At 34.3% G+C, this 19,853-nt stretch overlaps 3 protein-coding genes and 2 long non-coding RNA genes across 8 annotated transcripts; 1 reads left to right on the forward strand and 4 right to left on the reverse strand.

The window, feature by feature from the left end:
* Window positions 1-2,296: 2,296 nt before the first annotated feature.
* On the reverse strand, window positions 2,297-3,115 carry LOC135120334 (uncharacterized). Its single transcript, XR_010278577.1, has 4 exons — window positions 3,019-3,115; window positions 2,827-2,954; window positions 2,629-2,697; window positions 2,297-2,567 (listed from the first exon to the last, which is right to left on the reverse strand). It is a non-coding gene; the product is annotated as an uncharacterized LOC135120334 (long non-coding RNA).
* A 153-nt stretch (window positions 3,116-3,268) lies between these two features.
* Window positions 3,269-4,473, reverse strand: LOC135120355 (uncharacterized). Of its 2 annotated transcripts, none has more exons than XR_010278583.1 (6): window positions 4,415-4,473; window positions 4,230-4,318; window positions 4,047-4,175; window positions 3,776-3,889; window positions 3,506-3,571; window positions 3,269-3,453 (listed from the first exon to the last, which is right to left on the reverse strand). It is a non-coding gene; the product is annotated as an uncharacterized LOC135120355 (long non-coding RNA). The 2 variants fall into 2 exon arrangements; XR_010278582.1 differs by having other exon boundaries at window positions 4,047-4,124; window positions 4,191-4,318.
* A 3,428-nt stretch (window positions 4,474-7,901) lies between these two features.
* On the forward strand, window positions 7,902-9,038 carry LOC135120340 (asparagine synthetase domain-containing protein 1-like). 2 transcript variants are annotated; one of them, XM_064044641.1, is made up of 5 exons: window positions 7,902-8,057; window positions 8,106-8,297; window positions 8,347-8,463; window positions 8,516-8,767; window positions 8,823-9,038. In XM_064044641.1, exons 1-5 carry the CDS (start codon window positions 7,970-7,972, stop codon window positions 8,963-8,965), a joined length of 792 nt encoding a protein of 263 aa, XP_063900711.1. In that variant the 5' UTR covers window positions 7,902-7,969; the 3' UTR covers window positions 8,966-9,038. The 2 variants fall into 2 exon arrangements, with proteins under 2 accessions (XP_063900711.1, XP_063900712.1); XM_064044642.1 differs by having other exon boundaries at window positions 8,109-8,297.
* LOC135120338 (nucleosome assembly protein 1-like 1-A) lies at window positions 9,006-10,946 on the reverse strand. 2 transcript variants are annotated; one of them, XM_064044640.1, is made up of 10 exons: window positions 10,901-10,946; window positions 10,584-10,686; window positions 10,428-10,520; window positions 10,221-10,371; window positions 10,010-10,150; window positions 9,774-9,897; window positions 9,577-9,719; window positions 9,393-9,484; window positions 9,182-9,331; window positions 9,006-9,126 (listed from the first exon to the last, which is right to left on the reverse strand). In XM_064044640.1, exons 2-10 carry the CDS (start codon window positions 10,671-10,673, stop codon window positions 9,103-9,105), a joined length of 1,008 nt encoding a protein of 335 aa, XP_063900710.1. In that variant the 5' UTR covers window positions 10,674-10,686; window positions 10,901-10,946; the 3' UTR covers window positions 9,006-9,102. The 2 variants fall into 2 exon arrangements, with proteins under 2 accessions (XP_063900710.1, XP_063900709.1); XM_064044639.1 differs by having other exon boundaries at window positions 9,393-9,529.
* Window positions 10,947-14,443: 3,497 nt separating this feature from the next.
* Window positions 14,444-18,745, reverse strand: LOC135120343 (protein O-mannosyl-transferase TMTC2-like). Its single transcript, XM_064044646.1, has 28 exons — window positions 18,663-18,745; window positions 18,569-18,608; window positions 18,423-18,514; window positions 18,224-18,324; window positions 18,093-18,172; window positions 17,966-18,036; window positions 17,676-17,740; window positions 17,544-17,617; window positions 17,441-17,488; window positions 17,241-17,364; window positions 17,051-17,135; window positions 16,921-16,995; window positions 16,817-16,868; window positions 16,670-16,755; window positions 16,469-16,609; window positions 16,344-16,404; window positions 16,069-16,275; window positions 15,959-16,009; window positions 15,834-15,901; window positions 15,703-15,770; window positions 15,539-15,644; window positions 15,268-15,475; window positions 15,170-15,212; window positions 15,044-15,116; window positions 14,938-14,989; window positions 14,799-14,879; window positions 14,678-14,738; window positions 14,444-14,547 (listed from the first exon to the last, which is right to left on the reverse strand). The coding sequence occupies exons 1-22, from the start codon at window positions 18,702-18,704 to the stop codon at window positions 15,383-15,385; spliced, it is 1,830 nt and encodes a 609-aa protein (XP_063900716.1). The 5' UTR covers window positions 18,705-18,745; the 3' UTR covers window positions 14,444-14,547; window positions 14,678-14,738; window positions 14,799-14,879; window positions 14,938-14,989; window positions 15,044-15,116; window positions 15,170-15,212; window positions 15,268-15,382.
* Window positions 18,746-19,853: the final 1,108 nt, after the last annotated feature.

Below are 19,853 nucleotides of genomic sequence, written 5' to 3' on the forward strand. Positions count from 1 at the left end.
TCAGACATTTTTTTTAGCTGGAAAGCGAAAGGTAAGGTGAACAAGTAAAAGTATTGTTTGTTTATGTTGCTTTACTTTTTGTGTAATTTATACGTAGAACTTAACTTCTTAGTCTAGCAAGCTTCTTGTACAGGTGGTTTAGTTGCTCTTTTTATTGCATTCCAAGCCTTTCTCCAGATTCAGGCTTATCTTTGGTTACCAAGTATTTTTCACTACTTTCTTCATTACATCATTTTCTAAGCTATGTTAAATTTGACGGAGTAGGTTAGAAGACCAGTAGTTTTCCAGCTACAAGTACTAATGACAGGTGGGCCCCTTTGCTCGTTCACCTCATTGGTTAGTTAATTTACCAAGCTTTCTCGGGTAACCTCATAACAAGCTAAACCAGTGCAAAGTACTTACTCAAGCCCGGTTTAAAATAATTCATCAAGTTTCCTAAGGCTTTTACTAAGGCTATGAAATAATGTCGGTCTTTGTAAAAGCAGGAAACCTAAGTCCTCGATATAAAAATTCAAGAGTAGGCCCCTATTACAAAAATGCGTGTAGGGTTAGTAAAGTTAATTCCCGAATCCACGTTAAAAACCCAAAAAGAACCTCAGGCTTGACAAGGATGTATAACTGCTTACGCACGGTCCAATAATAAACCCTTTTCTGTAGCTAGTAAGATTAATTGTTTACCTAGGATTATGCATAACTTTGTTACCGTAGACAATACCGGTGATAAATCACTACCCGATAAGGTGTTAAATTTTTCATTCTTAAGCTAAATTTAAGAGATAACTCAGTCTCATGCTTCTTTTTTCAACCTTTGTTACCTTTTTAGATAGAAACGTAGTACTCAAGGCGCTCAACTTAGATAATTCATTGTTAGTGAAAAGAGTTGTTCACTAATTTAAGGTTTTATTTAGGTTACATGGTTGGTTCTGCTAAACTAGAATTGTTGATAAATCAAAACTTAGGTCGGACTTTGGTCAGTTATCTATTTGACTGGGTTAAAGTATTTGGATTTAAAGTTAGTTTGTAACCTTCCTATCGCTATGTACTAAAAAATCAAGCGGGATTCAATGCTAGACCTCGATCTCTCTGTTTATATTGTAAAGGCAGATGATGCTATTCCAGCCCTACCATTTGTGAAATCGTAAGAGACCGAGAACGGGAAAGTTTCTATCTCAAGGCTAAAAGTTCTACTTTGGTAGAACAAAACAAACACTCTAGGATTGCTAAGTAGCTTGTTCTACCATAATGGAACGAAAGGTTTTTTTTTACAGTAAAGCTCGCCTTTGTTTATTACATTGAAAATTAAAGGAATGGACTAAAATTTTGTTTTGTTTTTGCTCCTAATCTTATAATAACCACATACACTTTACATACAGATCCTAATAAAGAGATTCGAGGTGCTATTAGTGTTGATTTTAGTGCACTGATGCTATCTACTCTAGTGACCGAAGTATAATGTAGATTTTTCAGTACAAAAATTTGTACAAAAATTATACGTAATGTTAATCTCACTATCCCAGCGACGCTACTCAACGCGCAACCACGCGATAGAAGAAAAAGATTTCTTTTTACCGCGCCACTGACTAGCTTATATATATAATTTTACAGCATAGCCCTCACTAAGTTATATACCCTTACTAACTACCGAAAAAATTAAATCGAGTATTGCCAGACACCTCTCCTCTCGAGTCCTTAACTACTAGTAACTGCAACTTTGCCCGGACATTGCCACCGCTAACTTGGTGAGACGTGCATGCCTCTCCATGTATTCTTAAAGGCTCAGTAAACCAGTGATGACGCCCTCGTAAAGTTCCAATTTAGATTCCAGCAATGACGTTAAACGGCCAGCTTAGTCTTAGTTCGTCCAATGAACATTCAAGGTCTCAACTTCATAACAATAACTGGGGGGCGCCTCCTGAGTGTTTCTTAGACTTTAATATTCGGCATACCTGCTTAACAGGCTGCACTTCTAGCCGCCCGCGTGACTTTGAAGACAAACAGGTCATACCGGAACGGTCACGCGCTACCGCTATCTCATCACCACCCTTTTCTTGCATGCAAGTTGCACTATTACTAGACCATATACATTGGCGACTGCAGCTTTATCCCAATGCGCTTACTGACTAACGCCATCAGCAGTACCTACTATCAAGTTGGCTATTTTAATTCTTTAAAACCAACGTGCTACCACCGTCATTGCCTATTAACTACGAGGAAATGCTGATGTACCTAGGAGTTATCGATTTTAAGCTGTCGAGTGGCCGTCCGCGATTTACGTGGTGGCGGAAAGGTTGAGTATCATTTTATTCATGGTTTGGGCGTATGAATTCGTTGTTGCTAGTAATGATACGAGCGGAACGACGCTTTGCACTGCTACCTCGGGAAAGAACCGCTGTTAACTTTCTTTAAATGCAAAGTTATTTTCTTCACTAGCAAGTCATGAGTACGAGAATTGTCTTTTAGGAGAGGACCTAATTTATGGGCGATATGAGCCGTGGAGCAGCGTGTGATACTGCGTCTGTAAGACGCTTTGCGTGCGATCGTTGTTCATTCACTGCACGTCTGCAATTCTAGTTTAAGGGTGGTGATTATCGGGGGGTGGGGCAGAAAGCAAGAATTCTAAATAATTACTTGTAAGCGGCTAATCAAAAGGGAGTTAACAACCGTACAAGAGATTAAGACACCCAGACTTCAAAAATACTATAGTATGCAAAATAAGCGTGGAGGGTAAAAAGTGGCATCGAGATCAACAAAAATAAATAGCAATTCAGAGAAAACTAAGATAATTAAACAACCATGTCCTAAAAAACCGTGTAAGCAAAAATTTACCTTAATTAAAGTTGGTTTTATACCGACCTATTTTCTTTCAAAGCCAAAATCCTAGTGCAAACCCCTAGAACAAGTTTTATATCCGTTTGTTGCTAGTATTTCAAATCGCTTGGTGAGGAACTAATTAACTAGTTAATATACCATTTAGTTAAAGCTTCTAAACTTTGATTTAGTACTAGTAAAGAACTTAACTAGAACTCCTGAAAGAACGCATATATTAAGTGTTTTTAAAGAAGAGAGGGTCCATTGAAAGTTTTTAATTGTCTGTAGCTATAGGTGACAAATCAGGTGGTAGGACTTATCCGATAGCACTTATAGTTCCAAACCTTTTCCACTTTCATAAATAAATCTATAGGAGGTAGTGCTATCCAAGTACAACTTACAAAGTATATTATAAAACAGACTATTCCTTTTTTAAAAAAACTAATATAGAACAAGGAGCAGCATACAAAAACGATTGTGATAATGTAAATGAATAAAAAGTAAAATTTTTGTAAAAAAAAAAGATCAACTCCTCCATGGACTAAAAGCTAGGCCTCAGTTAGGACTCTATAAACCGTAGCATCCGCAAAAGTGAATTATTTAAATGCTAGAGCAGGTATTTAATTTTTTTTGCAACCGTGCTATCTACGTATAATGAAATTGTTATAATTGTAAAAACTTTACAGAAAAAAGGTACGGCTTAAGTGGAGTGTATGCGTGTCCAAAGCAATAGAACTCACCAAATACAAATTACGTCCACTCACTGGGCTTGTAGAATACGGTTAACAAGTGCTTTTAAATTGATAATAGGTTTTATGTATTAAAGCTACCAAAAAACTCATGTTGCACTAGACGTAGATTTAATAAGATTTTTATTAATAATATTCAATTCTTACTTATTCTTGTAAAGTTGTTAAATAAGTTTCTTACAAATTTTTTTTTTTTAGATAATTAACAGCAGTATTACCTTATTAACTAAAATTCCGTGTTTATTACATATCTACCCAGCAGAAGACTTTTTTACTATTAATAAAACGGTTCAAACAGTCTTTTCTGTCCGTAAATGTTCGATAAACAGTTCCTAAAGTTTTCAGGTTAGATTTAATCGCTTCAGCGTACATATTTTTAAAACTAACATAGTAACTTAACATAAACTCAAAGATTTCTAGCGTCTATTATATAAATATTTTCCTAAATTCAACTCGATCTTAACTTCAAAAAATAATCAATTTACTTACCGCCAATAAACAAGCCCCCAAAAGTGCAGAACCCTACAATAATAAAGGGTTATTAAACACGATTTCATTTCCTTTAGCCTACACACGAAGGGACAATCCATCTGTGGATGGCACCGTAGTAAAAATTCTCTGTATGCTAGGTACCAGAAGACATCGAGAATAATCAACGCAGCAGTCGCTTACGGAAAATCAGTCCGTCAGTCAAGACAAGCAATTATACTCAATTTTCGTACGTTCTTTGTTGATAAAGTCTAAAGGCATAAACTCACTTTCTATAAATAAATTCAAAAAGAACTTAAATATACCGATATCTATATAGACAATTAAATTTTGAGTATGTTAAAGTTTAATTAAATATAATATTTTACTCTAAAGACGGTCCCCACGAGTTGTGCTTAGATAAAAACCTAGTTCTTTAGACAAGTAAAACACCTAGAGTAAAACAAAAAATTAGGAAATAATATAAACAATAATAATATATTAACAACAAATTTATTATTAAATAGGCTTCATTTTAGAGTATAATCAATTCAAGCAAAGAATATATACAAAAAGTGAACACCACTAATTATATTATTTAACTTGAATCATACAAATGCCTCGTTACTTAAATCACAAGCCAACATTACAAATATGCATCTACCGACAAACGAACAAAATAGATACCATAAACAAAAGCGGAGTAGAACAAATTTAACACGCAAGCATAGATCCGAAAAAAATTGAAGTTGCGTATAAAAAAACTTAGAAAACACGTGCGCGTTAAACTTCACATGTTACAACTTTAGTTTATAACGCACAGAATCACGGAGGGGCCCACGTTCAGCCAAGAATACCAGCCAGTGCTTAGAGTTCCGGCACCTTTTTTTTTAACGTGACACGCCAAGAGGAACTTTTATAATGAGGCTACACCTTTGCATAGCAGCTAAGGAATAGGTTTTTAGAAAAGTTTAGTATTATAGGTGAAGGGGTCGAACAGCCATAGTTTATCAAATTTTTTGGTCTTAGTGGGAAGTGTTATAGTGGAGAGCGCCATAATAATATAAACGTCTAAGGAATAGGCTATTTAGTATTGCTTTAAAAAAGCTTTTTTAGTTAAACAATTAAGTGCTTTTAGCTGTCAATCTTAAATATTGTGAACAACGTAGGTATATAGTAAACTCTAACTTAATATGAGCGCTTAACTTTCGTTACGTCCTAGGAGGGGAGTGTAGCTGTTACATTTTATAAAGGTTTGGAAGGCTTATTAGATAAAAAGCTGGTAATTAGGAACTTGACAACTTTTTTTAAATTATTTAGGAAGGGAACATGGCGACCCTAGTTAAGTTCTTAATCATATATGTAACTGTTTGTCCGCAAGGTTAAAACTGTTTTTAAAAATAATTTTTCTGCGTCTTTTTCTGCTTTGCGAAGAATAATATTGTGTTAATATTTATTAATATTTTCAAGTTATAATTTGTCTAGATGCAAGTATGACCAGTTTAGTGGTTTTATAGAGTTAGTATCTAAATTTTATAAACTCTAAACAAGTAATATTTACGATTATTGATCAAATTAATTATCTTTTGTATATATTTTATACTAATATAATACTTTAAAGCGGGGTAAAATAACAAAGCCCTATAAGCAGGAAACCTCTTTTATATGTTACATACACTAAACTTTTGTTAAACTTACTCGATCTGTAAAATATTTAAGTTGGTATTCATGCTGTCAAAGAGCTACAAAACCATGGCTAATGATAAAATTGAAAAAAACCTTCAATCCCCAATCTTATGATTTTGTTACATAAGGGTTAACGCACTTTTTAAGGCAGTCGGGATAGAGCTATTTAAACTCGGTGGCTTACTGGAGGAAATTTCTCCCCTTTTACTGGGCCTTCACTTTTCTAGCAAGAATTGACTAAGACTAACAGAAATTACGCCTTAACCTTCACACTCAAAAGGTCTTATATTTAACTGAAATCAGTGTTGTCTTTTTACTTGCTATTAGCGAGAATGAACCAATTAAGAAAAATTTTTAAACCCAAGGGATTTTCACGGACATACATTAAAGGCGCAGCAAGTGCAATAGGTGGTGAAGGAAGAAATAAATAAAAGTTTTAGTATATAAACTTTGCGAAGTATATGCATAATCCATGACACAGTCCCGTCGTTAAACCTTATCGACAAAAATAATTTAAAGGGCCTTTCACTAAGAGCGGCCGAGCGTAAAAAGTTAAAAAGCTTAGAGACTGTTTTAAAGTCTTAAAAAAAAAGTTAAAAGAAATAAAATGGAAACAAAAAAAACCTTTTATTGTAATACAGATAACTTTTGCTATAATTAAATTTCTTAATATTTACTTAGTAAAAATTATCTTTAATCCTTCTAATATAACCTATAAATAAAATCTCAACAACTAAGATCTAGAAATGTTACTTATACCATCGTTCTACAGTAAAATAAAATCAAAGGTGCCCCCTGATAACTGCGCTCATATACTCCCAACTAAAAACTGTATAAAAATTTTGAGTGAACACTTTATTAACTTAAAAGTTTATAAAAACGCTTCACAGCAGTTTTAAAGCTACACAATCACAGATAAAAAACATGTAACCAAATGTTAAAGATAACTAAGCGCAGAGCGCACCTTCAGCTTGAAGGAGTGTACCAGATTTTTCAATCCTCGTGGAGATAAGAGGGGTATATGGTCATATGAAAATTTCGCATGGCAAATGTCAATGTGTGGTTTGGGCCTGTGCTTATGCCCAGCGGCTGTTGCTTCGTCTTGGTTTAAGTTTTATTTAGATGAAAAGCTGGAAGCCGAAAGTCACTTAAATTTTAAAAACAGGGGTCTTCTATAATTTATTATATGTTTTAAATAAAGGCTTAACGCTTTACGTTATTAATAGGACCGGATTACTACTCTGTAAAAACAGTAGAGTTGACTCAGCAAAATTTGTCCCTTTTATTACAAAGTAGTGTTTTAAATCTTCGAGGCAACTTGACCTATCAGCCTACAAGTGATGAGAGAGGAGGTTTTTTATTGTGGAATGGAGAAGTTTTCGACGGTTTGGAGGTAAGTATGCCAGATATTTATTTTTAAAACTTTTGCCTTTCATATGAATACTAGATCTTAAACGAAAATGATACTTCAATTATTTCAAGAAATCTTGCGGCTTGTACTGATATCCAAGAAATCTTGAATGTTTTGGCCTCTATAAGAGGCCCTTGGGCCTTTATATATTATTCTAAAATTCTTAATACTATATATTTTGGGAGAGACGTTTTAGGTAGACGTAGCCTTCTTTGGCATATCCCTAAAAGCGGTATTTATAACTCTATATTGCATTATTTTTTATGATATTTAATTCTACTTACAAAGAAACGGATGCCTTTGTTTTAACATCCGTTACAGAGAAGCCTGTTGTTTTTAACGAGACTTGTGTATGGCAGGAAGTTCCGGCGAATGGAGTGTATTATATAAATTTTACAAACGTTACTTGGGATCCTGGTTAAATTTTTATAAGACTAAACTAAGTCGTCACTATTTAATTTAAGTATTACCAGTGCAGACCATATTTAAATACCCTCTTAACCTGGTAAAATGGCAAAAACCAGGAAAAGTATCTTTTGAAATCATGTCTTTCCTCCCCTCTTGGCACGCCCTTCAACACCCAAGTGGACTTTTGCTTTACACCAAAGCCTATTTCCGACTTTCACGATTGTCAAATCGCGATTGTTAATAATTCTCAAATGGAACCTTTTGAAAATTTAGTTGAAAGTTTTCTTCGTTATCTTTCCCAGTCTGGTTGCCGTTTGCGTTTCTAGCTTGTTTAATTACTTCCATATATCTTTGCTATCCTTTAGTTAAACGGAGAGTGTTTCCGTTACCTGCGAAATTTTCCCGAGTTGCCATCCTTTTTTCTGGTGGCGTTGACTCCATGATGATAGCAGCCCACGCAACGGCCCACATCCCCTCCAACGAGCCCATTGACTTAATAAACGTGGCTTTTACGTTAGACTCAGAAAGTTTTCATTATATAAACATTTATTGCTCCGGTGTAATACTTTTATTAGTAGATATAAATAACTCCAACGTTCCGGATCGGGTTACTGGGCGAAAGGGAGTTCAGGAGCTGGCTGCTTTGTACCCTGAGCGCACTTGGAATTTTATAGAAGTAGACGTTACCTTAACGGAGCTTTATCTTCATAAGGAGCACATAAAAACTTTGTGTACGCCGCTCTCCTCTGTTATGGATTTAAGTATAGGTAGTAGAGTAAAGTGTTTAAGTAAGTTGTCCTAGAAGTTTTCTCCAAGCAAGCGCGCTCTGGTTCGCGTCTCGGGGTATTGGCAAACTCCGTCGATACACCAGTGACATACTCTCTACAAGCGAAAATTACGAGACGCCCGCTCGCATTCTTCTGGTAGGAATCGGTATCTTTTATGAGTACATCTATAAAAAAAGGATACTATTTCATCCTAACAGGCGCCGACGAACAGCTCGGAGGTTATAGAAAACACAGGATGGTCTTCCATAAGGGGGGATGGGAAGCCCTTGCGGAAGAGCTTCAACGTGGCATCCAGGCCATCTCCTACAGAAACCTCGGGCGGGACGACCGAGTGATCGGAGACCACGGAAGAGAAGCGCGCTTTCCTTTTTTAGACGAGGACCTTGTCAATTTCCTTTCTTCCGTGCCTGTGTGGCTCAAGGCGGATTTGCGCTACCCCCGCGGGCTAGGTCAAAAAGCAATACACACACGACTATACTTTACTAGGAACGTCTTTTTGTAAAGGGGAAAAGTACTTGCTTCGGAAGGCTGCTTGGAAAGTTGGTATGAAAAACTCTGCTTTTATGGAAAAAAGGGCTATTCAATTTGGCTCGCGGGTTGCGCATTTAGAGAAGTTTATGGGAAAAAAGCTCAAAAATTTACTCTAATACTATGCACCACTTTTACTTGCAAAAAACATACGCAATAAAAAGTGTAACGTGATTTTATTCGCACTAAAGCGCACTTAATAAATATGCTATTAACAAGTAAATCCTTAAGTAGTCTGTAACAGTAAGTCGACTCTTTACTGTTGCTTGCACTCGGTTGACTAAAAAGTTAGTTTAGTCATTATTGTATTTCATATTGAAGATTAAAAAAAATACAGATTTTTCTGAATTATTTTCATGGCCGTCGGTTTCATAGTTCTCCTCTTCCTCCTCCTCCTCCTCTTCCTCTTCCTCTTCCTCTCCTTCCTCATCTTCATAGTCGTCATCATCATCGTCATCATCCTCTTCGGAACTAACGTCTTCACACTGCAAAATAAAACTTAGATAAAATGTTTCAATATAACCCTTTTAACAAACTAAGTCATGCCTCTGAATTTTCTCCAGTAAAAAAAGTAATGGAGTAAGGGATTATTTTATCTTTTAGTAGTAGGCCAACTTCATAGTCGTACGAGAGCATTTCTAAAAAATATTTGTCAATTGCGTTGACACTGCTGCTGCTGGAGACTACGAAATAATTATAATAATAATAATAATAATATAAGATTGTATACTTTGAAAAAATTCAAAGAAGGATGGGAGAGTCTCCTTCACCAGTCGGCCCTGTTTCAAGGCAACGGATCTGTTCTTAACTATAGTCCCCGAGCTTTTTACCGGAATTCGAACATTCTTTCCAGGTTTCCAGTTAATTTTGCAACTGAATTCAGAAAAAATCTAAAAATTAATAAAAATATAAACTTATTAAACTTGCCCTTCAGTGGAATCGTAAAGGGGCTCGCCCGTCTCATGAAATCCATCTGCCCAGAAATATGTTTTCACCAAAACCGTGTTCGTAAAGAAATTATTTTCATTAAAATAAAACTCAATCACAAATCCTTTATTCAAAACAGAAATATTAGAATTTTTCTAAAGAGGTCAGGGTCAAGTAAAATTTTACGCTACAACACTATGCAATCTATGCAAAAATATAAATTAATTAAGCAAGACCACGTCCTTCAACCAAAAGTTTACACCGAATATCGTAGCATTCCCCCAAAATTGGTTCGTCGTACGTCTCAATAAGAAACGCATTAGAATTTTTAAGAACTGTTAACCAGTAATTCGGGATCCCCTTGATTACATTACCATCTTGAAGTGGAAAATGCAAATTTTTTAATAAATATTAATAATTAATTATTATAAATAAGTTAATTAAAACCAAAGCCAAAACTTGAAAATTTTGTAAGTAAATCAGCGTGCTCGCCTTTAACTACGTTATTCGGACTCTCTTCTTTATTATTATTACCAGAATCGTTCAACACAACTTCAGCACCTTGAGGTTCATATTTTCCTGTAACAATGTCTGAAATCTTGATTTTATACTGATATTATCTATAAACTTATAACACACGAATATAAAAATCACTTTATCCCAAAAAGGCTGATAAAGTTCGTAATACTTAGCAGCAATAGACATGGTCTCTTTAAAAAACTGTTTCCGAAGCTTACTAGTCTCATGCTAAAATTAGGAGAGTAGTATTTAAGAGCAAACTTATTTTAATAAAAACTATAAAAAAATTACGTTTAACTTTTTTAAAGCTGCTATCCTTCTTTGAATATCAAGATATGTATTCTGGCCACTATTTAACTCTCCATTAGATGTTTGATGCATACTTTACTTTATTCTAAAAAAACAATTAAGATAAATACTAAATAGTGAAATAGTAGCACCGACTAAAAACTTCTAGTGTTGATAAATAATTCAGATAAAATTAAAAAAAACCAATATTAATAATAGTGCAAGTTAAATTAAGACTAATTTCATTTTTGTTTAACTAAAACTAAATACATTAAAATTCATAAATTTGTAATTATAAAAATATTTCTTCATATACTTACTTTAAAGTATTAAGAAATGGGCAATAATAAAATAGAAAACAGTTCTAAAATCACCCACCTTGCAACCAACCACTTGTAAAAACTTTAAACAGCACGTGCTCAATGAGGCACGTGCATTCAGTGAACTGCACTTTTTTCACCACATTTTTTTTAAAAAGCAATTCAACCCGTTCGATCTGAAAGGCAAATCTCTAGGTACTTGCTTGTACTATGGCGGGTAACCCTGAGGCTAACTACGTACTTCCTCCAGGAAACGGGACAGTGGTGCCCCTCCTGGAGATGTACAGACTAATCGGTCTGCGCTCGGCTTACTGAGCATCCGCGAAAGTTAAAAAAATAGTTGTTGGGATGTGGCCTGGGCACTTTTACTTTTACTAGGATTTGCTATAAATTTTCGTTTATTCGCATAGTTATCAATACCTCTACTTTTTACCAAGGGACTGCTATATATACTAGTTATTTATTTTTAAAACTCTGGCCAACAGAAGCAGAACATCTCTAGGACAGATTCCTTAAATCGGAACTTTTTGTAACCGGGACGTGCACCTCCGAGTTTGTGAAAAAACTAATTACCTCGGTCGAGGAATTAAAGAAACAACTTAAAAGTTCACAAACAAAAATAGATAGGCTTTTCAGGAAATAGACACCTATGAAAGTTTTTAGTTAATACTTTTGGGAGAAGAAAAACCATTAAATCTCCCAATAAGCCGGTACGCTAGTACTTGCCTACGATTACCCATGAAATACTGGAAGACGGCGTAAATATGGGCTGCAATACCATGAGACCAATGTTAACAGGTACCAATAGTGACCGAAAAAATAGCACGTATAATAAGAAAAACACAAGCACTGACGACAGTAATATTAGTTATTATAATAACATCAATAACATTGTTAATAATCAGTTTTATAACTCCGAAACATTCTTAGAATTTGCAGATTTTTTATCCGTACTTAAAAAAATTCCAAGGGGATGCCGGGCCCGAAACCACTGGTTTAGAGTAACTACTTACTTTTTTTTTACTCTCTTAATAAAAAAAAGAAACAAAGCGCACAAAGGTGGGTTCGAAGTTTAATTAACAAAAGTGTGAATTTATTTGGCATAATAGGCTATTATTAATAACAAGTGTCAGACGATACTGAACAGAACACGTTGGTGTTATGAGTCATAAGCATGTCATAGGGAAAAAAACATTTATAATCACGAATGAAAAGATCTTAACTCCTTTTGTGGGAATTTCTGCAAAATTCATGAATAAAATAATAAAAGATTACAACTTTATTTTCAATACCCCAAAGTGCGGAGCTTGTTTGCCTTTTCTATAACTTCATCTTTGTTAGAAATTTGCAGCTAAGACTTACCTTAAAAGAGACCCACATATATAAATGATAGACTCAAGCTACATTTTATACATTCTATGGATATTGTGACACTATTTAAAAACCAAGTCTGTATTAGTTTTAATCAATAGATACTTTTGTCAAATCTGGGCTAAAGATTTGGTAAGAGCGGCAACAGGCGAGATACCAGAACTACCAGAAACCATCTGTAAAATGCAAAAACCCATAGAAGTGATAAGGGGTGTAAACTCTGTATTTTTTTGTACTAAAATGAAGAAATTTAATAAGGATTATACTGTTAAGATCATGCATTTACAATAGACCGCCATTAAAGTAATGGGATGGCGGAAGCTGCTATTTAAACCATAGAAAAAGCCTTAGCAAAAAGGATGCTTTGAAGGGCACATCGAATGGGATAAAATATTAGATAATTATGTCTACTGTTACAACAGATTGCCCATCGTTTGGGAGCCTCGCTCACTTTTGGGCTCTTTAATACTTCATTTGACTACTCCAGTTTTACCAGAGATAGTAGTACTTATACAAAGAGCAGTACTAAAAGCACCATTTTGAATAAAATACTGGCTCGTGATATTAACTACGGCGCTACGATAGTTAGAGGGTATGCGAACTAAGAATGAAAGAGCACTATGATAGGTAGTGAAGGCTTTATTATTCATAAAGGTAGGTGATGTAATTTATTTTATAAATAAATTTAAAGGCTGAAGAGAAAATTGGCTAAACACCGGCTCCTCGTTTAGGGAGTTCTAAAAACTGATGGGCTTGAGTTAAAATTTACGGTAACTTAATAAAGCCGCATCAAGCTCATCTAATGAGAGCAACAATCAGCAAATACAGTTCGTTAAATAAGAACTTAGGGAAATAGGGTAATAAAATTTATTTGAGCTAATTATTTCGCATATCAGATATTACTTTTTTGACAAAGAAAGTGTGTTTCAACAAATATTGGTAAGCATGGACGATTATGGCTAGATAGGGTAGTAGTATGCCTCAATTGATTGGCGGTTAAAATTCAAAAGGACTTTAGGCTCAAATCCTTATGAACTGCCTACTGATAATGAACTGTTAGAACATCAAATGTTTTTAAAGAACCACCCTAAAACTTTTAAACTATAAAATCTAATATACTATCCATATGTAAACTTTAAGTAACCATGCTTATCGGAAACAGATACTTTTTAAATTTAGCAGGATTTTTGTTACAAGATATAAGTTCTCGAGGACTCCGGGCCTGTAAAATCAGCAAAAGAGAGACGAAGATAAAAGTACTGTTAACTAGTAAGTACTACTATAAAGACGGTTCCCCCTCTAAGTCAAAGAGTGACAGTTTCTATCAGGTCAGTGGGTTCTTAAATTTTCAACAATACTAACCAAAAAAAATTATTTATTGAGTATACTTCTACGATTTTCAAACAGTACACAAAAAGAGAGTCCCGCTTCAAGAGACCTAAATATTTTCTAGCTCTCCTTTTTCTAATACGGACTTTTAGTGTAAGAGGGGTAAGCTAATGACTGTGACTATTTAAATACATAATTTTACTTACTTGTTCTACTCATAGCCACTGCCTACGAGGGTGCCACATTAGAGATAACATTGCCAAAAAGTTAACGCCCTTCTTCTGGGGAGCAAATATCGTTATTTAAGGCACTGAGTTCTATGCTTTGTACCCATAAAGGTTTATGCGGGACAAAGGCATATACTAAGTGTAACACGTGTCTTTTTCTGGCGGTTTGTTAAGCGATAATAAAAATTGCGTACATCTGCCTTTACCTTCTCTGCTTGGCGGCATTATTGCGACCGAGCTTAAACTTTTTGTCAAGTAGCTCGCTTCCCTCTGTGTAATAAGAACTTCGAGAGTTCATCATAAAAACTTTTTATGCTAGTACTACCATTTATTTATGTAAACTGCTGCAAGGCTTTTTTTAACAGCTGAAACTTAACTAATAAAAATATCAAATATTTTTTGCTGCTTTAACTTTACCTTTTTTAATGTGTCTTTGTAAAAAAAAATTTACTACGAATGTCTCATAAAATTTCTAAGAAAACAGGAGCTATTAAAAGATATTACATTTTTTATTGGAGAAAAAATATTTTGAAAACACATCTTACACAATAGATTTACATAACAAAGAAAGTAGCTTGCTTTATATAAATGCCATTTTTAAACTTTATTATAAGTAAACTTTAATTTAACTCGGGGTTGATTTAGCAGCTGCATCGTCAAGTATTCTTTCTTGTGATTCGAGTTCCCTAATATGACTGAGCATGGTCATCGCGCCCAAGTCTAGATAAAAAAATTCTATAAGAAACTCAATCAAGAAGAAGACTTGGCCTAAACAGCGTACAGAGGTTAACACCATACACACACACATATATATATATATATATAACTTATAAAAAAAGTAGTCACATACACTCGTATTGCCTGCCGAGGGAATTAAGCGATACAGACAAGAGCTCATATATTAGCGGATCCTACAATATTATATATAAAAGTAGCACGCGCCGGTGGCTTCTGGGGAATTAGTCACGTGCCAATGGAGTGTACGCTTCCAAGCTCCCGGCGATATAAATAACGTCTTCATGCAGACGCAGTTGGTACAAAGCCAGTGCCAACTATCGAGTTGCATTTATTATTGCTATTATTGTTATCACTTTAGTCGGTTAAATCTACATGTCTAAGCAGCCAGGGATGCCCAGGATACTCTTGCAAGTGCTCTATGCAACTATATTATTGGGCTTAAAAGTTTATTTAATTTTTCTTAATAAATTAGAATAACCGATTCCTCACTTTTTCAATGGTTAACGTCGAGAACTCTTCAGAAAGTTGAGAAAGAGACGGCCCCCTTTTAACTGGAAAGCACAAGGAAACTATATAACACGCACTTACAAACGCCATTACTTACGTGCAAGCACTGTATTGGCGTTTTGCTTGACAAGGGCGGAATACTTTGAGCAATATTTGATAATAAAAAAAGTATCATAGGAAAAGCACTAAAGTTGCCTTCTCGTGCACCGGCGACGACATAAAAAACTCTTCACCAAAGAAATCTTCTGCAATTTTCCAGCGGCACGATTGGCGGAAGTAATGCTTAGACTAGAAAAGTGAAAACCGGCTTTTAGACAAAAAAGAACCAAGAAAGAAACAAGAATAGTTCCTTTTCAAAGTCGCCTTTGTTGAGACTATACACAGCAAGTCCACGATACAAATCCTTTTTAATATTTTAAAAATATCAGTAAAAGATAACAGGCAGAATTAGACGTGCTTTGCTTACGCTTTTTCCTGATTCTCTTTTGTTTCTTATTACTAGGCAGTGGTTCAGCCCTTCCTTAAAAAGCACACGTGCTTCCTCGGAGCGGTTGAGATGCATAAGCGCCACACTTACATGTGCAAAAGCCAATGATAGGATGCAAAGACTAGGAAAAAAAGGCCAGATACCCCCAGTTATAATAAACGCTAGAGAGAGGAAAGATCTCAACGGAGCGTTTAAAGTACTTAAGAGCCTCCTAAATAAGCGCGTGGCATCAGTTAAGGTGTGCTAATGGCTACAATATGTAGTTCAATAGGACCTGCATCCCTTCATAGTCATCAAGGCTCTGTGCCTTTTTAAATAACTCGTTACCAAAATTAAAGTTGGCTGCAAAACAAACAAACTATTCAATAGTAAGAAAACCGCAACAGATAATAATGAAACCCAAAGCGTTAGTGGGGAGCGTCTGAACAGTCGAGTTCCAAAGATCGATTTCTATTCGTTTACATTATCAGCAAGTTAACGAAAATATTGAAAAAACTCCACCAACAAACCGCTCTTCCAATCATTGTTCCGAACAACCGTCCGCGCGGCAAAAAGCAAAAAGATTGTCGCAACCACGAATTTGTAGAAAAAGTTGGAAGCATTCGGAGCAATTGAGTGTGCATTTCCCTTATTTCGGGGGAGAATTCCGTAAAAGGAAACAAGCATGTGCGCAGAGATATAAGAAAAGCCAATCGAGGGGAGGTACATTATCCGCTCTGTCATAATGATATTACAATTTTATTATAGTATAACATATAAATACTAAAAAATTTATATAACGAACCAGCAATTTCATAGCCGTTCCAAAAAAAAAGATTAGAACATAACGAAAAAGGAACTAGCATCTTTGTTTCAAAAGATATAGATATAAAAAAAATTTTTGAGACAGTATGCACAAGTACAACTTACGATAAAAAGAGAAAAAATAATCCCAACAAAATGTTTGGCTGGTTGATAGCGAGCGTAGAGAGGAATAAGTATAAAAAAGGTAGCATATAAAGCTATAGCTCGTAAGTTTCGAATATCACTCCATCGCGCCACCAGCGGAAACTGTGCGTTGATATTCATATTAACCAATAATACTAGAAGAACCTTGTAAAAAGTTTATACGGAGTTATAACTTCCGCTGCAAACAAGAGTTTTCGGGTATACCAACGAGAAAAAGTGAATTGTATGGAAATAAGGGATGGACAAGGCTGGCAATAATATTTAAATTAATTATAATTATAATTATTAATATTTATTAATAACATTCACCTCTCGTTAGTCTGCTCTCATTCTTTGATATATAATTGTTGTAAAAGTGCGTCTATAATTTTTTTATTTAATAATACATAAAAATAACAATATAAACAATGAACATTCTGGTCCAAACTTCTTCCTGCCAACAGATAGCGTGCATACATAACAGAACAAAATATTGCAAAATTAAGCGACTGATAAGAATAAAATTTGATAATTAAATGAACATGAGAACGAGCAAAGGAAGACCTGGCGAGTCAAAAATGATTTGAAAACCGTCAATTTCGGAATATGAAGGACAACAGAAAGAGAGCCTTTATAACTTCCTATCTTCCTAAACAAATATAAATTTTTTTTTGGCAAACTAACACAATATAATATAAAGTAAAAAGGCTTTAAGATTAAAATCATTAAAATTTCAAAAAAAGTTAAAAGAAACTTTTTTAAAGCGGCCTCCGAAGTAGCAAAAAGGCACGCTAACTCATAAAGGCCAAAAAGAACACAAGATGTGTAGGCGGGTTCCTTTGATAATAGACCACCGATGCTTAACGCCACAGAAATAACTATAAAAGAAAAAAGTAAAAAAGGCGCGTAAAAATGTTGGGTACAAAAAATAGTGAAATAAATGTATAAAAATACCAAACAGTGACCACTGCGTTTTCGCTTTACAATACAATTCAAAACGACCTAAATTTTTGATTTACTTGCTGTAGACTGCTTACGACTAAATTTAGGAAGATACCGACAGCTTTTATAAAGGAAAGTAAAGCCAAGCAGAAAAAGATGCAACCGAGAATCTCTGCTCGACCAACCACGCTAATAAAAAAAAAACTATGAAGTATTCCTTTCTCTATATAAATTTATATTAAAACACCTCGCTACGGCATCACAATGAATTGGATGTGAGGCAAAAATAAGTCCAGAGATTAATGCTATTTCCTGTTGAAAATTATATTTATAATCTCTAATTCCACACTTCAATATTAACTAACTTTTTAAAGTTTATTAAAAAAAATTTACAAGAAAGCAAATATACTCGTTTCTTGAACAATTAATAAGTCTGACTACTCAAGGAAAAAACTTCGAACTAAAATAAACTGTTTTTGTTGGTACTAAGTAAAATTCCAACGCAAGAAAACTTTAAAATGTCATGGCAACTGTAACTTTATTATTAAAAAGTTTCCAACACAAGTGAGCAACAAGGACCGACGAAATCGGGTGAAGAAGAACGTTACCTAAGTAAAAAGGTATATATTTAGAAAATTAAAATAAAAACTCTACATATGCAAACCCATATGAAAACCAGGAGCCCAAACTCCAAATATTAAAACATTCACCCAGTAAGTAAGAATGACTAAAGGCCTATAAGACCTGCCAAAATTTTATAGATTCTCGTTTCACTTATTATTTAAATATACGTACTTATTAGAGTTGAAGTAGTATAAAGGGCGACCCCAAAAATCGTCACTAAAAATTTTTTTTAAAGAAAAGGACTTAAGATCTTGGTTATTGACAACGGCAGCCTAAAATAAAAAAAAATACCTTAATCAATGTTAACTAATATTTTTGTTATATATAAAAAATATTTAAGGTTTAAAATAATAATTAATTGTAGGAATACCACATCGTCGAAAGTAAATTCGTGGAAGGAAGTATTTATAAAGCAGAGAAGGGCAACCAAAAATATGAATATATACTTCTTCCAAAGCCCTTCTAAAACAGTAAAGTTTAAACTAAAAATGAGAAAAAGATTATTTTAACAATTACCAAGTACTTTTATCGATTTGCGGGAACAACAGCTCTTTGTCTTTAATCATATGTAAGAAAATAAAAAAAAGGGAATCACATCGTAAAAACTTACTTTCTTACCAACGGAAAGTTTCAAAGTTTTATTAGCAGTCATGGCCAACAAAAAACCTTGTGTCACTCAGTTTAAGTTTAAACTTGTACTAGCTACGTGCGTGGTGCTTTCTAGGGTACGTCAAAATTATTTTTTACCATCGAGAAACACCATTGGTTGTGAGATGGGAAAAAAAAATTATAAAAAATTTAAAAGCTTGTTGGCCGATTACTACAATTATACTAAATGTTCCCCTACTGCTATCTCTCCGTTATAAACAATTTTTTTTTCAAATTAATTAGATAAAATTATAAGCTTATGGTCTACAGGTGTCATAGTGCCAGTAAAGTAAAATGAAAATAAAGAAAACCAAGACGAGATCCTAAATAAACAGAATCAATAGTTGTCAGAATTAACATATCTAGTTCCTATAGATTATTAATTATAAAAAGATAATTACTAATAAACTGCTATAAAGCTAAAATAAGAAAAAAATAATAATTAAAACCCATTCAATTATTGTAGCCATTTGCTTTTGATTTTTAAACCATGTGGTAAATGGGCTCGTACAGCAGAATAATTTTTTATACTCCTCTCCCTGCTAATACCGTCCAAGTTGTTCGCTAACCCCTTATAGGTTGCTGGTTACTATGTTTACCACGTGTCGTCTACGTTCACTTTGTAAGAGTAGGTTTATGAAAATTGACCCTAAACGACAGGCTCGGTGTCTGAAACAATCCCTGGTAAGTTTGATGCCCTAACGAATTAGGCAGCAACCAACAAAACATTAAAAAGTGGTAAAGAATTTAGTTATCAGTGACGTTAAGTTGAGCATTAGTTGCGCTATCTTTTATGGACAAAAAAGTCCTCCTTCTGGATGTAATAAGTTTATTTTTGGTTAAATGGGTAAGTAGGCACTTGTTTTACTGTTTTGTTTTTAAATATTAATTGAAATTTTTAGAATGAAATTTTGAAAACAAATATTGGACATAAAAGTATAGTTTCAACATAGGAAGTGGTTTCGCAGGAAAAAACAAATTTATTTTAAACTCCAGTTTTGCCAGTTACAGGGTTAAATAAGGACGAAATAAAGCGTTAAAATAACCACCAAATGGTGTCTCGTTAGTCAAGAAAAACTACACTCCCCCTATACTAGTGTATTCTTTAATTGCGTGAGTATAAGCCCAACGGCATTATTAATAAGAAACTGGT

This window comes from Zophobas morio, unplaced genomic scaffold (assembly GCF_036711695.1).
Source record: "Zophobas morio isolate AGI-343-1 ecotype UQ-CSIRO unplaced genomic scaffold, CSIRO_AGI_Zmor_V1 ptg000376l, whole genome shotgun sequence".
Taxonomy (NCBI): Eukaryota; Metazoa; Arthropoda; class Insecta; order Coleoptera; family Tenebrionidae; genus Zophobas; species Zophobas morio.

Bases quoted from the DNA above. Each gene is read 5' to 3' on its own strand.
- LOC135120340 (XM_064044641.1), top strand. From the start codon at position 7,970: ATGATGATAGCAGCCCACGCAACGGCCCACATCCCCTCCAACGAGCCC. The intron at 8,058-8,105 runs GTTTTCATTATA...TACTTTTATTAG, and splicing joins TTTTACGTTAGACTCAGAAA to TAGATATAAATAACTCCAAC. The intron at 8,298-8,346 runs GTAGTAGAGTAA...GTTTTCTCCAAG, and splicing joins TGTTATGGATTTAAGTATAG to CAAGCGCGCTCTGGTTCGCG.
- LOC135120338 (XM_064044639.1), bottom strand. From the start codon at position 10,673: ATGCATCAAACATCTAATGGAGAGTTAAATAGTGGCCAGAATACATAT. The intron at 9,898-10,009 runs GTCTTGCTTAAT...TTTTGAATAAAG, and splicing joins ACTTTTGGTTGAAGGACGTG to GATTTGTGATTGAGTTTTAT. The intron at 9,332-9,392 runs GCATGACTTAGT...TTTATTTTGCAG, and splicing joins TTACTGGAGAAAATTCAGAG to TGTGAAGACGTTAGTTCCGA.
- LOC135120343 (XM_064044646.1), bottom strand. From the start codon at position 18,704: ATGACTGCTAATAAAACTTTGAAACTTTCCGTTGGTAAGAAA. The intron at 16,869-16,920 runs GTTCATTGTTTA...AAAAAATTATAG, and splicing joins GAAGAAGTTTGGACCAGAAT to ACGCACTTTTACAACAATTA. The intron at 16,405-16,468 runs GTAAGTTGTACT...TTTGAAACAAAG, and splicing joins TTATTTTTTCTCTTTTTATC to ATGCTAGTTCCTTTTTCGTT.